Raw genomic sequence first — 21,798 nt, forward strand, 5'->3', positions numbered from 1 at the left:
ATACACAATATGTAAAGCATTGCATATTTATATACAAAATGACCTAGGAACATAGTGGTAGATGAGACAAGTGATGTAAAACAGAACTATCAATATAAGGAGGGAAGTAAACCGCCAAAGCAGTAAATACTGGAGCTCCTTGATAAGTGTGATAGTTTTATTGTCCCCTAAGAGCTGGTAGTGATGCCCTCACAAAATCTAAAGAGGGTGTCTAGAATAAAAAATGTTGGTCCCTGTCCATAGCTGCATATGAATTTCCTAATCTGTACTAGGTTTTCAACCAGCGATGTCTCTGGAAATTATATAGGTAGAACTGCAACCTTACGTTAGATTCACACTAGTATTTGGGTTTCCGTCCTTTGGGTCCGCATGGGGACCCAAAAGACAGAGACCCTGTCCGATTTAAAATGCGGTTACATGTGGAAAATCATGGACCGCATAGACTATAATGGGGTCCGCTGGGTTTCTTCCAGTCTTATACTGAAGCCAGTGGAGAAAAAAAAGTCTTCCTTGTAGGCCTTTTCTTGCTGCCGATTTTAGTGAGCCTCTCCCCACTTTTTTTTTTTTTTTTTTGCATTGCACACAAACAACATCAACTAAAAGCTGGTTCAGACTCCCAGTTTTGGAAACCTCTACCATTTTGTCTTACAAATGCTGAGCATTTGATGATAAAAGTATCTTTAACCTGAATCTGCCTGTACAATATGGTGCCATTTGGAGTCCCCTATGTTTTTATAGTACGATGCCTTAACTTATTGAGATCTGCCATGTGAGACCTTGCATATAGATAATAATAATAAATTTTATTTATATAGCGCCAACATATTCCGCAGCGCTGTACAATTTGTAGGGTTCAAATCCAGACAGAAAGATACATTACAAAGAAAATCATATCACACAATGGGACTGAGGGCCCTGCTCGCCAGAGCTTACAATCTATAAGGTAGAGGGGGTTACACAAGAGGTAGCAGGGGCGGCATTGCTTATGCAGAGGTCAGACACTTTTGTAATAGAGGTGACTGTCATTGCATAAACATAAGACTTTATGAGCAGTTGACAGTCGTGTCCTGTAACATGTGGATGGAGCTTGGACAGATAAAGTTATCCTTAGATGACATCATATCATGTGGGGAAGTGTGGGAGTGGAGACAGAGGAGGGTTAAGGGTTTACGTTAGACATTGTGATAGGCCTGTCTGAAAAGATGCGTCTTTAGTTTGCGTTTGAAACTGTAGAAATTGGGAGTTAATCTGATTGTCCGGGGTAGAGCATTCCAGAGAAGTGGTGCAGCTCGGGAGAAGTCTTGTATACGAGCGTGGGAGGTTCTGATAATAGAGGATGTAAGTGTTAGGTCATTGAGTGAGCGGAGAGCAGGGGTTGGGCGGTAGACAGAGATGTTGTTCTACTTTTTAGGGTCATGAAAATACAGTATTTAGTATTTTATATAGACTTAAAAAGTAGGAAAAAAAGTCTTTTCACAGACATTGCACCATTCCTATCCATGGATAGTTTGATACTGGAACTCAAACCAGTCTACCTTCACCAAGTATATTCCTTCTCCACCATCATGTTAAAGAGCACACAACAGTGATGAAGAATATACTTTGTGTGTTACCCTTTTAGATTTAGAGAGAAACTGCTTTTGAAGTCTTGTGCACTGGGGATGCGCCTTCAGGCTTGGGGATCACTGCTTGTTCTACTCAAGTAGGAAGGAGGTTATAGCAGTGGGAAGATGAGCTCTCACTGCATTGGGTGGTGCAAACAGGAGTAAAGTTCTGAGTGGCAAGAGCAGTACTCCTAGAGCAGAAGCTCCGCCCTGTTGCACCAGCTGCCTCATTTACATAAAACTTCAAAGCTGTTATTTTCAGAATCTATAAAAATGACATAATTACAAAAGTATGTTGTTTATCTTGGTAGTGTGCTCCGTAACATGGTGGCAGCAGTTGAATACACTTTGAGGGGGTGGTAGACTTTCTTTAACCTTGTCACTACCGGGGAAATTTCAGGTTCAGGACCAAACACATTTTTGGGATTTTTGTATGTGCGGTTTTGACGGTTATAACATTTTTAGCATACGCGTTGCTCTACTAATTTCTGCATATTTTTCAGTGACACATGGGGCTTGATTTTTATTTTGCATTCGTTTAAAAACTCTCTCTCTCTCTCTCTCTCTCTCTCTCTCTCTCTCTCTCTCTCTCTCTATATCTATATATATATATATCTATCTCTATCTCTGGGAAAATATAAACGAAAGAGGATGGAAAATGTGTCATTTTTCTTTTATCATTTTTATTTATTTTTTTTTTAATTTATTAGCACAACGTTCTACTAAAAACCTTTCATAAAATAGTTTTTCCTCTCCATTATGTTAATTTGGATTGTGTTGTCAGGGGTGGAGCTAGAACCTGTAATAAAGGAGTTTTACTGGAGTATTATTTTTATATTTTTTTAAAATTATCTTAATTTTTTAAATTTTTTTGGCTCCCCCCCCCCCCTCTTTTATTTTTTTTACATTGTGTCCCCATAAGTTCATAATAGACCTTTGGGGATATCTGATCGCAGGTTTTTTTTTTTGTTTTTTTTTTGTGGTAGAGGCTGACTTCCCCTGTAACTGGGGCTGATACATTAAGCCCCAGCTCCAGAAGGAATACAGCCTCCTGCCCATGACTGTCTCAGCTGATCTGGGTTCTGTAGGACCCAGCAGCTCTTACAGCCTCTGATCCCAGTGCATCAGGTGATTGCTGGGCCAGAGGGGAGCCGCATCATGGCTATGGCATGGATACAAAATAATTGAATGGCGAAGTTCCTAACAATTAATTGAGCCGATTGGCATATATTATTTATATACTGTATGTGTGTGTGTGTATGTATATATGTATATGTATATGTATATATATATATATATATATATATATATATATATATATATACACACTCACCGGCCACTTTATTAGGTACACCATGCTAGTAACGGGTTGGACCCCCTTTTGCCTTCAGAACTGCCTCAATTCTTCGTGGCATAGATTCAACAAGGTGCTGGAAGCATTCCTCAGAGATTTTGGTCCATATTGACATGATGGCATCACACAGTTGCCGCAGATTTGTCGGCTGCACATCCATGATGCGAATCTCCCGTTCCACCACATCCCAAAGATGCTCTATTGGATTGAGATCTGGTGACTGTGGAGGCCATTGGAGTACAGTGAACTCATTGTCATGTTCAAGAAACCAGTCTGAGATGATTCCAGCTTTATGACATGGCGCATTATCCTGCTGAAAGTAGCCATCAGATGTTGGGTACATTGTGGTCATAAAGGGATGGACATGGTCAGCAACAATACTCAGGTAGGCTTTGGCGTTGCAACGATGCACAATTGGTACCAAGGGGCCCAAAGAGTGCCAAGAAAATATTCCCCACACCATGACACCACCACCACCAGCCTGAACCGTTGATACAAGGCAGGATGGATCCATGCTTTCATGTTGTTGACGCCAAATTCTGACCCTACCATCCAAATGTCGCAGCAGAAATCGAGACTCATCAGACCAGGCAAAGTTTTTCCAATCTTCAATTGTCCAATTTCGATGAGCTTGTGCAAATTGTAGCCTCAGTTTCCTGTTCTTAGCTGAAAGGAGTGGCACCTGGTGTGGTCTTCTGCTGCTGTAGCCCATCTGCCTCAAAGTTCGACGTACTGTGCGTTCAGAGATGCTCTTCTGGCTACCTTGGTTGTAACGGGTGGCTATTTGAGTCACTGTTGCCTTTCTATCAGCTCGAACCAGTCTGGCCATTCTCCTCTGACCTCCGGCATCAACAACGCATTTCCGCCCACAGAACTGCCGCTCACTGGATGTTTTTTCTTTTTCGGACCATTCTCTGTAAACCCTAGAGATGGTTGTGCGTGAAAATCCCAGTAGATCAGCAGTTTCTGAAATACTCAGACCAGCCCTTCTGGCACCAACAACCATGCCACGTTCAAAGGCACTCAAATCACCTTTCTTCCCCATACTGATGCTCGGTTTGAACTGCAGGAGATTGTCTTGACCATGTCTACATGCCTAAATGCACTGAGTTGCCGCCATGTGATTGGCTGATTAGAAATTAAGTGTTAACGAGCAGTTGGACAGGTGTACCTAATAAAGTGGCCGGTGAGTGTGTGTATATATATATAAAAAATTAATTTTTTTTGTTAAACTTCCCAGCACTACTAGAGGCATATTTTAAGTTTTCTAACCATTATCTGTCATAATTGTCATCATAGGTCTTCAGTTTGCTGCCAATGGGTATGACCATGAATGCATGAACGTCCTATGGTTTGGGTCTCGGTTTTATTATTGTGGTCAAGTTATCTAATGGTGTGTGTGCGTGTGTGTTATCCCTGCCTGTTTGTCTTCCTGCATATTATTTTTAGAGCCTTTTTTTTTTTTTTTTTTTTTTCTTGTAGAGACTTTTTGGTGCTGGTAGATAAATAATAATAAATGAGGATGTTAGAGTACATCTAGCTTTCTCTTATCTTTATATACTGAGTTGTTAGTACCCCTTCAGTTATTAAAGCAGTGACTCTTCTAATACTGTATATACTCGAGTATAAGCCAAGTTTTTCAGCACAGTCTTTTTGTCTTGAAAAAGCCCCCCTCGGTTTATACTCCAGTCAAGCAAAAAAAAATATTTATTTTTTTTTGTGGGGAAATCTGTGACCAGCCGCAATAGTAGTGTATAGGATTTCCCATAAAATAGTGATAAGAAAGAAGAAGCTTTAAAAAAAATAATAATAAAAAAAATGTTCTAAATCACTGTTTTCCCTAGAATACATATAAAAGTAGAAAATGACTGTGAAACAATACACATTAGGTATCCCTGTGTCTGAAAGTGCCCGGTCTACTAAATATAGGGTATCTGCAGTGCTCCTGTTCCATTGGGAAGGGGTTAATAGGAGCACTGCAGATACCCTATATTCAGCCAGCCTGAACTCCAAGTGGGGGAAAAAAGCTCAGTCCTCAAGCTCAGGGAAGAGGCAGACAGACAACCAAAACACCCCCTCCCCTTCCCCAGCACCTACTGCACCCAAAAACTCAGACCATTTTAATTTTTGAAATTTTCCAGTAGCTGCTGCATTCCCCCCCCCCCCTCGGCTTATACTCGAGTCAGTAAGTTTTCCCAGTTTTTTGTGGTAAAATTAGGGGCCTCGGCTTAAATTCGGGTCGGCATATACTCGAGTATATACGATAAGTATCGTTTTTGTAAGTGATTTAATCTCCTTTCTTTTAACGTACACTCTTATGCATTTCCCAGTTTATTTGGTAGCCTTTTTTTTTCTCTTTTGTTATTGTCTTTAGGCTATCAGTTTCCCAGTCCCCATGCTAATGTCATACTAGTCATGTAAGCTACAGATCATACACAGGATGGGCACAGCAATGATGTCTTTAATGCGGCGAGTTCATTCATAAGTATGGGTAGTGTCTCAGACTACTGCAGCCCACAGTGCATAGGGTAGTCTGAAAAACTAGTGCTACCCATTGTAGAAGACAGCAGAGGGGACCAGGAATTGGTGTGTGTATATGGTTCAGTGACTCTAAAGGAGACTACAGGTTACACGTATTATACATTCCCCAGTTTATGTTAAGATGTTAGATAAAACCAGAGAATCACATAAAGAAGAAATATACAGAGTATGATTTAGGGTGTTGGTATAGCTCTCCAGTATTGCTGATGGTGTTGAGAGCAGATACCTGAATTATCTGCTGCTGACTGCTACTATTTCCGAGGGAGTGACAGTAAGTACTTATGAGTACGTATGTTACAATAACTGCAAATATAATAATGCACTTCACTAACACATCAGTTAAACTAGCTCCAGAGATTGAGTTTGATATTGCAGTTAACTTCCTGTTAATCTGGGATGTGACTATTTTAATCACATTCCAGATTATCAGTATTTCCGGGCCATCTGGTACCAAATAGATATACTGTATCTGTCAAACTAGAAGAGTCTTCTGATTGTTGTGAGTTTCAAGATTGCTTCATATACAAAAGGAATAATGCAGAAGTATCCCTAAACAAGCAGGTAGCTGAAAACCAATACGTATTAAAGTGAGGACTGCCAGGGACTGCCAATAAAACAGTTTTGCTAGAGCAGGGGTAAGCAATTTTTTTTTGTACGGTGTGACTATTTGCATTAGAAAACAAATTGGTGCTCTGTGTGCCGTAGTTAGTCAACCCCTACATAAGTTATTATAACAGCACTTCCAGTTATAATAGGAATGCAGATTAGTTTTGCCTTAGATGCTCTGTTAGAAGCTTCCATTGCAGGTAGAGCAAAATTCTTGACAAAATAGTGTAACAGGCTGTGCTATTTTGTGCAACAGAATGACAAGCCCTCCATTATACTCAGTATAATGGTTCTTAGTGGCCCTTAACATACCCCACACAGTATGGTGCACCATTGTTGCCCCCCCCACACACACACAGTCTAATGCCCCATTGTTAAGTCCACACAGTATTGTGACCCTCTAGCTCCCCACCCCCTTCAATTATTGGCCCCACAGAGAACGATGCTCCACTGGTACACAGAGTATAGCCCATTAGTGGCCTCACACAGTATGATGCGCCTTTAGGTATCTCCCATAGTATAGTGTCTCATTGGTGTGTCACAGAATATGTTCCAGTATTTAACCCCTCTGTGCTCTATGTTTTATATCTGCATCTGCAAACATCGATCCAATCCATAAATTTGCAGCTGAGGGGAGAACCATGTTAATATTCATTTCACTCAGCCTCCTCCATCACACCTGCACTAGTTTGCAGATTTACAGACCAGATCGACGGATGCCGGTACCGGAGGCTGATCAAACAGAGGAGACACGATAATCAGTTATAAAGCACATGGCACAAAGGAGGAAGTAGCTGTGTCAGGGAGTCATGGCATGTGCGCCAGGGGTTGCCATCCCGTGCAGTAGAGGGTAATTGATTCCAATAGCGAGGTGTTTGATCTGAATAAAACAGCAGGTAGAACCTTGCGAACACTGTATTAACTAAACTGAAATATGCAATGTAAACAAAATCATGTTGGTTATCTTTGTTGATCAGTTTTGGTAATTTTTCAATTAATCGACCAGCCCTAGTATAGGCCCGCTATTCGTCTATGGTACATCTTCTCCTCCCTGGCTGCAGTGACTTGGTGCATGTGAACGTTCACTATCCTGTATGCCCAGGCTGAGCATGCTCCCTTTTGTTGCAATGGCTGCTCTCTAAGTACAAGCAGCTTCTTGGCTTTCTGTTGGTGCTGATCAGCTGACAATTTTACCCTTAAGTGTATAGATTACGTCTGAGGAATCCAGCTAGTTGCCGCTAGTTTAGGAATCTATAATGCCCTCTGTTCAGGTAGTATCTGTCAGGGTTTATATATTTTTGCTGCATGGAATGGAGTTGTAGGCTGTGCTATTCCTTGCAGTGGCATCCATCTGCAGTGCTGATGACATTGAACTCTTTGTGTCAATTTCACTTATGCATCAGGCGCTTTCTTGGTGTATATGACCAGTAGGTGGGTGGGACGTAGTGTGAAAGTAGCCTAATTTTTTCCATACGGTTAATACCATCAGATTGATGGAATTTAATATACGCTATTTAAATCTCCTGTCAGCAGACTTGTACATGCTTTCAGTGCTGGCAAGATTGTTTTTACAAGTGTTAAAGCAGGACAGGTTTCTAATACACACATACACCAAGTGTACAGTAGAAATAAAGTGTGAAATGTGACCTAGATGTTCTTGCCCATTCACATGGGACATGAGCCAAGTACAATTAGTGTCAGGGAAGAAGCTAAAAGATAATTCACTTGCTGTATTGCAAAGTAACGGGGGGGAGGCTGGGAGCTATACACAGTATTAAAAAAAAAAAATGCCATTGATTTAAAAAAAAAAAAAAAAGTGGTACAACTTAAACTTTAAAAAGGGTAAGGGGGTGTTCACACTACTGTTGCTAATGTATGCTGCTGTCTTTCATCAAAGGATGATGGCAACGGACATTAAAGTGTCACAGACTGATTCTTTGTCCATTCCCATTGGCACGAAGGTAAACAACATGATGAATGCTATCTTGAGTCATGTTTGTTTACTTGTAACAGAAGATAAAGGCCTCCTTCCATCATGAAGACAGCAACGGACATTAGCAACAGTAAAGGTTTCTCTTATATGTTTTATGTACAGCTTGTACTCCTAAACTCAAGCTGCATATTTACAATAGATTTATCAAAAGTGAAATTCATAATAAGGGCATTTCTGATTTTATAAATGGAAATCCATATCTATATCCTCTATATGATGAAGAGGGAACAACTATGTTAAGTGAACAAAGTGAGTGGGACCAAAGACTATCTTTCCAGCATCAAAAATACTAAAACTGGTAGTTTTACTGAATTTAGCAATATGGGGAGTCACAAGTGATAATTTGCCCTGAAGAACATTGAATATAATGGTGACATATTGTTCAGGTTGTTTCCATATTTGTTGGTACCTTTTAACATTTTATACTTTATTAACAGTAGAGAAATCATGTTGTGAACAGGACCACTGAGGGCTTTCAGTAACTGTATCCATAGCCAATCCGTCATCTCCTCAGTGGGGTTGTCAGGCTGCACATGCCGAGCAACCAGTTGTCTTTCTGTATTTTACTGTTAAGGGCTCGTTCACATCTGCGCCCAACACTCCGTACTTCAGGTTTCCGTTTCCTGCATAAAACAGATGCAGGAGACGGAAACCTGCAGGAGTCTCTCATACCCATTCATTTGAATGGATGAGAAAGATGTACGGCCGTGAGCGGCGGTGAGCGTTTTATGCTCTCCACCGCGAAACCGGGTTTTATAATCTGGACACAGAGTCGGACATGCAGTACTCTGTGTCCGGATTTTAAAAAACGGTTTCGCGGCGGAGAGCATAAAACGCTCACGGCCGGACCCGGTCTGTGCTTTCCGTCTCCTGGCATGCAGAAGACGGAAACCACAGAACGGACAGCTGAATGCAGGTGTGAACCTAGCGTTAGTGGTAAATTGAGGTACATTTCGATGTAATACCACCCACTAAATCTAAAGAAACTTTGTGCCATCCTTTATTTGTAAGCTTCAACCTGCTCAGCTACTGTACATTAGAATTACAGGCTTCTCTGAGTCTTCCAATTTATGCATTCTCCCTATGTTTATGTATATAAGTGCAGGCATGGGTTTGCTTTCTACCAAGTGACGTTTTCAGAAGTCAAAATTCACTGATCTTATTTAAAGCTAATTTAATAGCCTAAAATAAATCCATACAATATTTGTTTGATAAATGCCATATTCACACTTGTGCCAGATTTTAAGGTAAGAATAGTGCTGAATGCCACTATTGTCAAAATGACAGAAACCTGGTAGACTTGAGTATAAGTCAATTGGATCCTTTAACTACTATTGGGGTCCATTGTACACTAAATATTTTATTGGCCTCAATAATGAATAGAAGATGTTATGGTTTTAATGCCTTTTATAGTAACCAATATTACCCCATAATGCCCTACTACAGCAGCTGTTCCATAGTTCTTATACTATTATTTTTTTTGTGCAGGATTACATTGCGATTGTTTGAGAGAGGTTTTTAGTTACCCAAGCCTACTTGTATGGTATTCAGGGGGTTCTTGATCTAAGTCTAATTTTCCTGTTTTAAAGGGGCTCTATCAGCAAAATCATGCTGATAGAGCCCCACATATGCGTGAATAGCCTTTAAAAAGGCTATTCAGGCACCGCTAAAGTTATATTACACTACCCCCCAATTTTAAAATACCCTAAAAAAAGATTGTGATCAACTTACCCATCATGCACGGTGGGCGGGCATTCAGGGTCCGCCGTCTTCATCCACACCTCTTCTTCCTGCGATGTCCTCGGGTCCCGTCTAAGTCGCGAACTGACATTGCTAAAAAATGGCCTGGGCGCATGCGCAGTGGCATGCTGCTTCTACTATGGCTATACTTCAGTATGTGTATTTTTGTATATATCCATATAGCTATATTCTTTATTCTCCTTATGGTTGAAGTAGCTTTCCATATTTGTCTCAAATAAGGGATAGATTCTGCATTTAAACTGGGTGGTGGGGGGGTTACATAAAAATTCAATAGTATTGAAGTTTTGTGTTGCTGATGCCATGTACAGAGTATTACCAGTAGGATCTGCTCATTTTTGCTTGCATTGCTTTGACTGTCTATGTATTTCCTTTTGCTCTTTAGGCACTGGAGAAAGTGGAAAAAGTACATTCATCAAACAAATGAGGATTATCCATGGATCTGGCTACTCTGATGAAGATAAGAGGGGCTTCACTAAGCTTGTCTATCAGAACATATTCACAGCAATGCAAGCTATGATCCGGGCTATGGAGACCCTTAAAATTCCATACAAGTATGAACACAACAAGGTAAATTTCACTTAAATTTCTCTGTAAAACAAGATGAAGGACCCAGTTAAACATGTTAACTACTATGGTAAATTTACCTGATATTTGATTGATTTTACCTGCTCTGTTTCCACACCTAAACCGCTGTAATGTCTGATGGGCATCACCATTGGCAATTCTATGAGGATGACGTCAAAATGAGTAGAATCCACTCAAATATAACTCAGATTTGAATGGCACAAACTCAAATTCTTATTCGATGCACACAATGATGCAAATCTAGCCTCCTGTTTGCTTCAAGTCAACACCGTCTTGAGTTTAAGCTCTCGCCCTGCTTTCCTTCATCCTGTGCTACCTGTTCAGTCAGTATTATGTATGCCAGCTGGCTCTGCTGGAGGTATGGTTATCCGCTCTTCAATATTCTCCTAAATAAGCAAGGAAATTATTAACAGTAATTTTCTTCATTGTAAAGCTTCATTCACACTTATTAGTATTTGATCAGTATTTACTTCAGTTTTGTTTTGTAGTCCAAAATTGAAAGACAAAGTAAAAAAAAAATACATGTATAAATGTTTGTCTTATGACAGTCTGTATTTAGGATTCACTTTGTTTCTAAATGTTATAGATTAAATAAGTGTGAAGTAAACGTTACTGTGTGACGGGAATATGACTAATCTGTAATCGTGATATTGTGCGGTGTCACCTGGGCAGAGCCTGTAAGGGTCAGTCCATATAATTACATGATACAAGAAGTCTTGGTTTCTACAGAAGTAAATGAGGATAAATCTGTGTCTCTCAGGTACATAATGTCACTGAAGCCAGATTTTGACTATTGCTACCCAACCTATTGGTCCTGATGTCTAGTGTTAGAAGCAGCAAGAAAAAAAACTAGATTGCACTAGCCTTTGGATCTTCTTTGTTCGAGTCCACATGGAGACACGCAAAACTAAGAGCCTGTCCACTTCAAAAGTGGTTACCCATGGACATTATAGTCTCATGTCTTCTTTCTCCCAGTTTTAGGCTGAATCTGCGGCAAAGTCTCCCAATGCAGATGTGAACCTAGCCTTACACATAGAATTCCTTAAAGAGGACCCTTCACCATTTTGCCCACAGGCAGTTCTATATACTGCCGGAAAGCTGACAGTGCGCTGAGTTCAGTGCACTGTCGGCTTTCCCGATCTGGGCCCAGTGTGAAGAGCTTACGGTCCCGGTACCGTAGCTCTTCTATGGTCAGAAGGGCGTTTCTGACACTCAGTCAGAGACGTCCTTCTTCACAGCACAGCCAATCGCGCTGTACTGTGAGAGCCGGGAGGAACGCCCCCTCCCTCTGCTCGCAGTACTCGTCCATAGACGAGCATTATCAGGGAGGCTTTATCAGCTTTCTGGCAGTATATAGAACTGCCTGTGGGCAAAATGGTGAAAGGTCCTCTTTAATGAAATGAATTGGGAAGATATGTAACAATATTTATGTAACAATTTTTCAGTAATCTTGATGTGACTTTTTTTTTTTCTTTCTTCATTGATGGTCCATCTAAAGAGGACAACTGGCCTCAAACACTGCACAGATCAGGTGTTCCAGCAGCCTCCAGGTGACTAGGAGCTTGTGCAGCGCTCTCCCTCTTTAAGTAATAGGAACTGCTCAGAAGCCCCATCCACTGTATAGCGGTAGATCCTGGGTAGCAGCACTGCTATTACTTAAATAGGATAAGTGCTGCACTTTGCTCCATCCACTTGCAGCTTCCAGCACCCTGAGGATGCTGAAACAACTGATCTGTGTGACATTCGGTTGTCTGACGTCCACAGATCACATACTGATGAGCTATCCACAGGATAGGTCATCGGTATGAAAAATAAATTTGGAGCTGGAAAACCCCATTAATGGGCTGTCAAAAAATAGGATATGACCTATGTTTCTCAGTTTTAACAGATCCTTCATTAGACTGCAGTGTTCTTCACAACATTTGTGTGCATGTAACCAAAGTCTTTAATGTTAACCCTAAGGTGGATTTTGTGATTTATTTATTTATTTATTTATTTATTTATTTTTTTAATTTTTATTTTCTTTTGTGCTGCATGAGTGCTTCATATCTCTGCACCATTTCAGACTACTACTCTGAAAACGCTCAAATCTACTTTCTAAATGACATAAAAAATTAATAGTTACCCATTTTCTGATTATCTGGAGAAAATCTATTTCCCCATTTCCAGAAACAGATAGCCACTACTACTCCACCTCCCCTACTCCCCCCCCCCCCCCCCCATCAATCCACCCGATTATACTTACCATTAAGGCTTCTTACGGCGGGATAGCTCCTCCCTCTGTAATGATTCTGGCTGTGTGGATTTCCCTCTACTGTGCTTCCACACATGCACAGTAGAGGTGGATCACTTCTGCTGAGAAGGAGTACAGGAGCAGTACATGAGGAGCTGTCTCACTGGAAGAAGCGTGGAGGGTAAGTATATAATATGGGTCGGCGGTTGGGCTAAGTAGGCAGGGAAAGGGAAGGATAGCTAGAGAGACAGGGAGGGGGGAGTGAGGAAGGATGGGAATAGTAATGTGAGAGGGGTTAGTGAGGAAGTTACATAGCAGGAAGATGAGCATGTAAACAAAAGCAGAAGATACCAGGAGCTCCCAGAGACTCCCGGAAATCACTCAAAACACACTAAAAGGTATTTGAGTGCATTTATTAACCCATTAATAGCACTAACAGACTTTTTTATTTATTTATTTAAAAAAAAAATACCAAAAAAAGTATTTTGCCCGGAAAACCCCTTTAAATGGAGTAGCATTTGACTGTACAAGTCTTTGGAGGAGGGAGGAAGGGCAGCATGAAACATAGAAACAGACACAGGCAAACAGAGGCTTCTTCAGAACAGAATCTCCACGGCAGACTTTATAGCAGTTTGTCTCCACCTACAAGCTCAAGGACAACTGAGAACTGGAACAAGAGACGAGAAGCAGTAGAAAATGTAGAAAGCATGTTGTCTGATTACCAGATATAGTGGTGTTCCTTATTTGTCTGATTACCAGATATAGTGGTGTTCCTTATTTACACACATATGGTATCTTATCCTGAAAAGTCTTACAAAAAAGTCAGGTACACTTTAAACTACATTGATCAAAAAAACGCAAATGGTTCACAGTTTTTGAGACATGGAACAATGTAGTCAAATGTCCATGGAAAGTGGTTGCTTCCCGATTTTATATTTACCTTTAAGCTAGTTTCACATAATGTTTAGTTTATGGTGGTGGTATTTTTTTTGTTTGTTTTTTTGTTTAAGCATTTTTAATTTTTCTGGCTAAAACAGTGTGGTCAGCTGATAAATCTTCCAGCCGAATATAATATTTAAAGGCTCCATACACAGCTTTAATGTTTTAATCAAAACACAGCATTCATATTATATTATGAATTATATTATTATTCATACAATTTAATTGATTGTTTTATTATTATTGTGCTTATATAGCCCTTTAGTGCCTGGCCTGTTTTAGGCCTTAATGACTGACTGATATTTCATCTACAAAGAGTTGGGGCTGGCCACTTTTCTCCCTGCATTTTTAATGCGGAAACCTCATGGACCCCATTATAGTCTATGGGGTTTGTCTGGTTTCCTAAGGTAACCGCTTTTTTTTTATACGAATTCGGGTTTCCGTTCGGGTGAGTCCGCTCAGGCTCTGTTCCCACGGAGTAACGCGCTGCTCATTTAGATACGTAAACGCGTGTCAGAGCGAGGCGCTTCAAAACAGATCCCATTGATTTCAATGGGTACTGGCTTACGCGCGCTACACATTGAAATCAATTGGAGGATTTATAACCCATTGATTTCAATGGGTATCGTGCATAAGCCAGCACCCATTAAAATCAATGGGATCTGTTTTGAAGCACCGCGCTCTGACACGTGTCTAAATGAGCGGCGCGTTACTCTGTGGGAACGGAGCCTCAAGGACCCCCGAATGGAAAATCTAATGCAAATGTGAACTTAGCCTAAGGGTCCATTCACACAGAGGAAAATGACGCTGAATTTCAGCGCTGGAAGAAAAAAAAAGCGCCTCCCATTGACTTCAATGGGTTCCTTTTTCTGCCAGCAGAACTGAAATTCTGTTAGCAGAAAAAGGAACCATTGAAGTCAATGGGACGTTTTTTTTTTTGTTTGTTTTTTTTTTGGGGGGGGGGGGGGGGTTCAGTGCTGAAATTCAGCATCAAATTCTGCGCTATTTTCCTCCATGTGATTGGACCCTAATATAACAGTTTGGCCGCCTTTTTTCTGAAACAGGCCCTTCTCAATTTCATGCTGTAGATATTGCACTATGGTCAACACTGCAGTCCGAAAATATATGATCTTTTTTAGTTTATAGTGGTTGGATATATAGGTTTAACATGAAATAAAAGTGACATTTAACCTTCACCCCATAGATGCAGACTACCAACATCTATATATTTTTATTTTTTTTTCCATTCTCTCGCTTTTGGTTCTACATACAGTGAATGTAAATTATGTTTTTGGTTTTCTTTCTCATTTTTCCATAGATGCCAACGATGAATAAGTATTATGAAGAAAATATTTTTACTGTTTTCTATAATGTGTATTTTTATGGAACTAGAAGGAAATGTTTATTATCTCTTTAGTGACAGACTTAGCAACCAATCATCTGGTTTCCTGCAAGAGATAACTGGTGACAGTTGAGTTCTCTTCTTCCTGGGTAGCTGCTGTTATTGTACTTAGTAAATGTTCACATTACATCATAAATTATGGTGAAAGTGATGTGGTGTTTTAATTTGAAAATGAGTCCCAATTTTTTATATTTTAACTTTAATCCAAAATTTGTATTATATCACATTATATTAGTAAATACTAAAATTTGGCCATGTTTTGATAAAAATCTTTTCTCTGTATCTAACGCTTTTCTCTATTTGCATTCTTGGTTTCAGCGCTGTGTGACATATTAAAAAGCTTAGCCAGTGAATAATATGACCACATGGTTTATTATGTGTCCCAAGGTAATACCAATTTAATAAAATAAAAGGTCTTCCTTAGGATAAGTCATAAGTATCAGGTTAGTGGGGGTCTGTCACCTGGTATCCCCACAGTCCAAAAAGCAGAAGCTGCAGCACAGTAAGTACAGAGTGCCAACCACTGTGTAGTGGCCATGGTGCATTACTGGAGCTCAGTCCCCTTTTATATGTATAGCAACCCAGGATGGCCACAATATAGCAGATGAAGGGGTGTGTGTGTGTGGTTTTGTTTTTTGGGAGTGGGGTGTTTTTTTTGTTTTTTTTTATTTGTTTGTTTGTTTCAAATGTTAACATTACACAGCTTTTTTTTGTATTTTTCCTCTTAGAGATTATTCTTGACCCTCTTTTTGCGGAATCTCTTACTTTTTTTATTACTCAGATTAGATTGTAAACATAAAAGGTAGAGTTGTACACAAGTTACGTTGCCATGGTTATGTTTTCTTGTTACAAAGTAAAATCCTAACTTGGATCTGCCCTTAAAAGGGAGTCTGCCACCAGGAAGTTAGATATCAGACCAGCCACATTGCATTGTAGGGAACGATATGCTGAGCATCATCATCTCTAGCTAGTCCAACATATGCACAGTTTCCTTTTCTCCCCCCCCCCCCCCCAAAAAAAAAAAAAAAAAAAAAAAGATAAAAGTTCTGGCATGCCCATTGCTCTTGAGCCTCTTTTTTCATATTTATGAAAATTTAGATTTTTTTTCAGGGAAATATCTGATAGCATGATAGTGATAACACCCCCTGACAGTACACCTCTATAGTTTTGCACTGGCGGTGATGATACCCAGTTTCTAAAACTAACAGAGCCAATTTCTCGGCAAACGAGGTAGATAACAGCAAAACTGCTGGAAAGCTGACAGTGCGCTGAATTCAGCGCACTGTCGGCTTCCCCGATCTGTGCCCCGGGTGAAGAGCTATCTGTGCTGGTACCGTAACTCTTTACAGTCAGAAGGGCGTTCCTGACACTCTGTCAGGACCGTCCTTCTGTACAAGCTGCGCCAATAGCGCTGTGCTGTGTGAGCGGGGAGGAACGCCCCCTCCCTCTGCTCACAGTGCTCGTCCATAGACGAGTATTATCAGGAGGGGGGAGTTCCTCCCCGCTCGCACAGCACGATAGGCGCTGCTGTGAAGAACGACGTACCTGACTCACTATCAGAAACGCTCTTCTGACTATAAAGCGCTACGGTACCAGCACCGATAGCTCTTTACCTGGGACACAGATCGGGAAAGCCAACAGTGCGCTGATTTCAGCACACTGTCGACTTTCCAGCAGTATATTGAACTGCCTGTGCCCAAATCAGTGAAAGGTCCTCTTTAAATATCATCTTTGCAGTCTAATAAAATATCATATTTTTCAGACTATAAGACGCACTTTTTTTTCCCAAAAAAAAATTGGGAGGAAAATGGGGGGTGCGTCTTATAGTCCGAATGTGGGTGTTGGGAGAGGGGTGGAGAAGCATGGCCACAGCAGTGTACAGCAGAGACCCGGAGCTAATGCCCGCAATCGGAGTCCAATCTGATCGCAAGAATTACCACCTGTTACCCCCCTCCCCCTTCCCCAAAGGTTTTAAAACTGTCCCTGGGCCCAATGGGTACCTTTATTGTTGCAGGCGGCCGCCTACATAATGAGATCGCAGGAACCGTCCTGTTCCTGTGACACTAGGTGCCTTATGAAGGCTCCCAGGCTTGTCATAGGGATATTGATATGGCGGTTGGTCTATATATAGCCTCAATAGTAATGTACAGAATCTCTCATAGACTATGGGACTTGCAATCAAATGATTGCAGGTTCAAGCCCCCCAGAGGAAGGCAAATAAAATAGAGTAAAATAAATAAATAAAAACAAAAGTTCAAACGCCCCCCTCCCCCTTTCCCTAGAATACATATAAAAGTAGAAAATGGCTGTGAAACACATACACATTAGGTATTCCTGTGTCTGAAAATGCCTGATCTACCAACTTATAAAAGTGCAGAACTGCTGGGTTTTTTTTTTCCACTTTTCACCTCTGATTTGAGTAAGTTGTGATCAAAGCAAATAGACATTCTCCAAAAGTACATCTGGTCCTGCAAAAAAGTGGCCTTGTAGCTATTGCAAAACTACAACTCCCATATACAGTATTTATGTTGTTAAAGATTTTACCAGATTTTTTTGCTTCAAATTTTCAACGCTCCAGTAAGAGGCAGTCGGTCTACATGCTCAGTATCACAGCCCTGCGGACACTGCCCTTCTGACAGTACATGGCCAAAATAGCATATCGGACACCAAAATGAACAGCTTTGATTCCTCTGGGATAGTGAGGGCATCGTAGGGTCATGTCTTCAGGAGTCGCAGTACCATAAACTAGCCTCTGAGAAGCCCTCTTGTAGCAAGACCCAGTGCTTAATCAGTACGTATTCATTTACATATCTGCATGAATCAAAGCTGCCTGCCCAGTTTTACAGCATTTTGTCATTTCTGTATTGATGCATTATTATTTTTGTTAATTCATGGCCTCAGTTTGTCGAAGGTGGTTATGCCATCAACATGATAAAAACAGATAAGGCTTGATGGGTAGAAAGAAATGTATCCTAGTTTAGCATATTTGTAGATGTTGCTTGTAATATAATTTTAACCTTGAACCTGGCTGCCAGGGGACCCGAACAAAGGAGAACTGAACCATTAAACCAGCATTTTCCCGCAGACACCAGCTGTCCCAGTAGGCTATAATAGGGTTCATCAGGTAGCCACCATTTTTATATTGAAACAAGTGAAGAGAAATGACCTACAAGTGTTCTCCAGTGTGTAGTACAAGCAGTCTCATGGTTGCCGGTTCAGGTTCGCTGGGAGCTTAAACAAAAATCCAAAAAATAGCAGCTGCAGAGAACACAAGTGCACTCCTAGTCCCATTCATTTCAATGGATGTTGGAAATAGTACAGCACTTCTCCAGTGTTTCCATCAAAATGAATGGCAGCATCTATGTTCATAACATGGGTTAAACACCCCCGTTCTTGGGATCAGTGGGAGTCTTTCTTGGCAGTCAGTCCCCTACTAATCGGTAATTAATCCTCTAATTATATAAGAAAATTATTTTATAAAATTGTGTCTTGGTATTTTTTCATTATATATATATATATATATATATATATATATATATATATATATATACCAAAAATAAGAAACTTGAGAATCTTATTGAAAATCGGTGTTGAAAAATTGGATTTTATGATTTTTTGCAAAATTGCCCAGCTCTGACTGACTCTGTGGCACCACTACCGCTCTGCTTCCATACAAGTTGAGTTGTAATAGCATGGCTTGGCCACTATGCTTCACTCGCTTCCAACTCTGTACACTGTGTGGTTTCGGGCCTGGCCTTAATCTCGATTAGATGCTAATGGCCTATCCTAACAATAGGCCATCCAAAAAATATCCCAAAATCTTTTCACACAACCTCAGAAGAGATCAAAGCTGTAATGATGCTTCACAATTTTTAGAGACTGGTATTATTTAAGTTTGCTTTCAGAAAATCAGTGAAATGTATTCTTTTTATAAGGTCTGTATGGATCAAAAGACTGTGGATCAGATTTACTTATGAAAATGCACCAGAATTTTGGTGTGATTCATGCCAAAAACTCATACGTAAGCTGATCTCAATTGGCACTAGAAAGACACAGGGTATGGAGCCAGGAGGCAGATTTACTTGAGGAGCTGAGCTGTAGTTCCTCGGCACAGACACTATACAGAGAACAGAACTGTTTGCTTCTGTTTGTTTGTTTGCTTCTGTTCCCCGCAGAGTGGCTGGAGGGAACGGCTGATTGATGGGGGGTTTAAGAGTCTGACCCCTGAAAATCTGCTATTGATAACCTATCCTAACGACAGATCATTAATATCATTTACTGTGTGTGTGTGGTATGTTAATGTATACGCTGTATACCCAGCACAAGAACCTTTTGTGGGGTTTATTGCAGGGAAATACCAGTCAGTAGAACTAAAAAATAAATACTAGGCATTTACCTCTGAATCGCCAATCCAACCGTTACAGGAGTTTGTAGGATAATATATAAAAAAAAACAAAAAAAAAAAACTCGCAAGTCTTCAGTAGGTGATACCTTTTTTAATGGCTAACTCATAATGAAGACAGAAAGTGACGTTTCAAAGCTTCCTCTGGGCTTCTTCTTCAGATATGGCTAACACGGTACTAGAAAAAACATTTTCCTTAGGATAATATAGTGACAGATTTACTTTAAGGAACTGATAATTGGTCACTAACCTTTCGACAAACCTAGAAAACCTAGAGTATATCAATAGTTTGAAAGTTTGTTTTTTTTTAAAAAAAATTCATCGTGCTTAATATATATATATATATATATATATATATATATATATATATATATATATATATATATATCATACTAGCTGGTACCCGCGACTTCGTCTGCGGTGATTGTAGAAGTGGGTATATACAGGTGCGGGTAAGATTTTCGTACTGTGTATAAGGTATGGGATATGAAATGTAACTGTGTATCTTGTTTTTGCTGTAATTCTGAGAATACGTGAGACTTTTGTGTTGAATGTAATTTGTATTTCAGCTGCTATATGGTGTTGGTATAAACTGTACATAGTGTCTTTGGGACAGAGGTATTTCAGGTTAATATACTTCAATATACGACATTGTATGATTTGTTATTTTCCGCCAGTACATGTCAGTTTTGGGCACAGGATACTCTCGAGCACCCACATAAACTCTGGCCCTGTGCATGACAGTTTAGTAACTCCATGCGCCTCTTAGTAATAGCAATTAACCCCCATCATGTCCTTCACATTAACCCTTGTGTAAGAGTTACTGATATGTGAGAGACTTGGAGGTAATAGTTAAGTATCTTCATTATTGAGGTTTATTAGTAACCCTTATATGGGGCCCACAGGGGTTAATTTGAGGGACATGATGGGGTTTATTCCTATTAATATGAGGCACACAGGGGTTAATATGAGGGACATGATGGGGTTTATTCCTAATAATGTGAGGCACACAGGGGTTAATATGAGGGACATGATGGGGTTTATTCCTAATAATGTGAGGCACACAGGGGTTAATATGAGGGACATGATGGGGGTTATTCCTATTAATGTGAGGCACATGGAGTTACTAAGACTAAACTAATAACCCCAAATGCCGGACATTAATGAGAACAGTAATCCTATGTACCTGTGTGTTTTTCAGTGTCACTTTGCTAGCAGCTTCCTCTCCTCCTCGGGGAATGTTAGCAGGATGCAGACCACTATAGCAGGCACAGACCTGAGCGATTAAGCTCCACCCCCTGGGTTTCCTGCACCCCTCTCAAAGGGGAGTGTCCTTATGCTTGAGCTTTAGCAGCCCACTGAAGAGACTTGGACTTCATTTAACTCTTGCAGGTCCTGGGCTGCTGGTGTGCCAGTGAAATATGGCAGGAGTGCCACTCTTGGCATGCTGACCTATGCTGTAGGGGGTAATATGAATTTTGTGGCCTGCTATGGTCCAAAGTGTTTGAGATTGAGATTGACATCGAGTGTAGTGACTATGTTTGTGGAAAATTTCAGCCAAATCGTATGGTCGAAAGTGTGTGAGATTGCAGAAATAGTGATGTGAGTTTGGGTTTTGTGGGGGTCCTGGGAAAAACGTATGTGCGTTATTGTGACGAAAAATAGCCTATTGCGCAATCGAGTGTAGTGACTATGTTTGTGGAAAATTTCAGCCAAATCGGTGGAGCGGGTTTTGCGTGATTGAGGAACAAACATCCAAACTCACAAACTTTCACCTTTATAATATTAATAGGATTCCGCAGTGCTTTACAGATATTGTCAATATTGCCCCATATAGGGATCACAATCATATTCCCTATCAGTAAGTCTTTGTATGTTATCCCCCGGGTACTCTGGTTTCCTACCACATTCCAAACTCCTTGCAGATGTTGTCCTTGGTGGGATTTGAACCCAATGCAGCAAGGCCACAGTGCTAACCACTGTGCCACTGTGCTGCCTATAAAATTTGTGTTATATCGGATCGGAATCAGAAAAAGCTTCTACTTTTTTATGGATCTTTTCTTGCTGCCCCCTTCCCCCTAAACTGGCATACATTTTGAGAGACTGCAGCTTACAGAGGTATCATATTAGAGCTTTACATAGAAGTATATATGGAGGGTAGGCAACGCGTGAGCAGGAGCTGAGACAGATTGGAAAGACAATGGCACATAAATAAGCTGCTAGAAAGAAGTAATCTGTTTCTATTTCACCCTAAGTGCTTTCTTCACATCACTATAGCTCAGTACTTCTTTGTAATTGCCTATATGATCCTGCTGATGCATTTGCGTGAGTTCAGGAATAGATTTTCCTCTGCTTTCTGTGTATGTTGTATAGTCTTC

The 21,798-nt window shown here is 40.4% G+C and overlaps 1 protein-coding gene across 1 annotated transcript in view; it reads left to right on the top strand.

The window, feature by feature from the left end:
* The window catches only part of LOC142209269 (guanine nucleotide-binding protein G(q) subunit alpha), a 73,111-nt gene that overhangs the window by 26,880 nt on the left and 24,433 nt on the right, over window positions 1-21,798 (top strand). Inside the window, exon 2 of the mRNA XM_075278208.1 lies at window positions 10,242-10,426. Coding sequence (XP_075134309.1) covers window positions 10,242-10,426 — 185 coding nt within the window. The remainder of the gene's footprint in view (window positions 1-10,241; window positions 10,427-21,798) is intronic.

The sequence above is a fragment of the Leptodactylus fuscus genome, chromosome 1 (genome assembly GCF_031893055.1).
Source record: "Leptodactylus fuscus isolate aLepFus1 chromosome 1, aLepFus1.hap2, whole genome shotgun sequence".
Lineage (NCBI taxonomy): Eukaryota > Metazoa > Chordata > Amphibia > Anura > Leptodactylidae > Leptodactylus > Leptodactylus fuscus.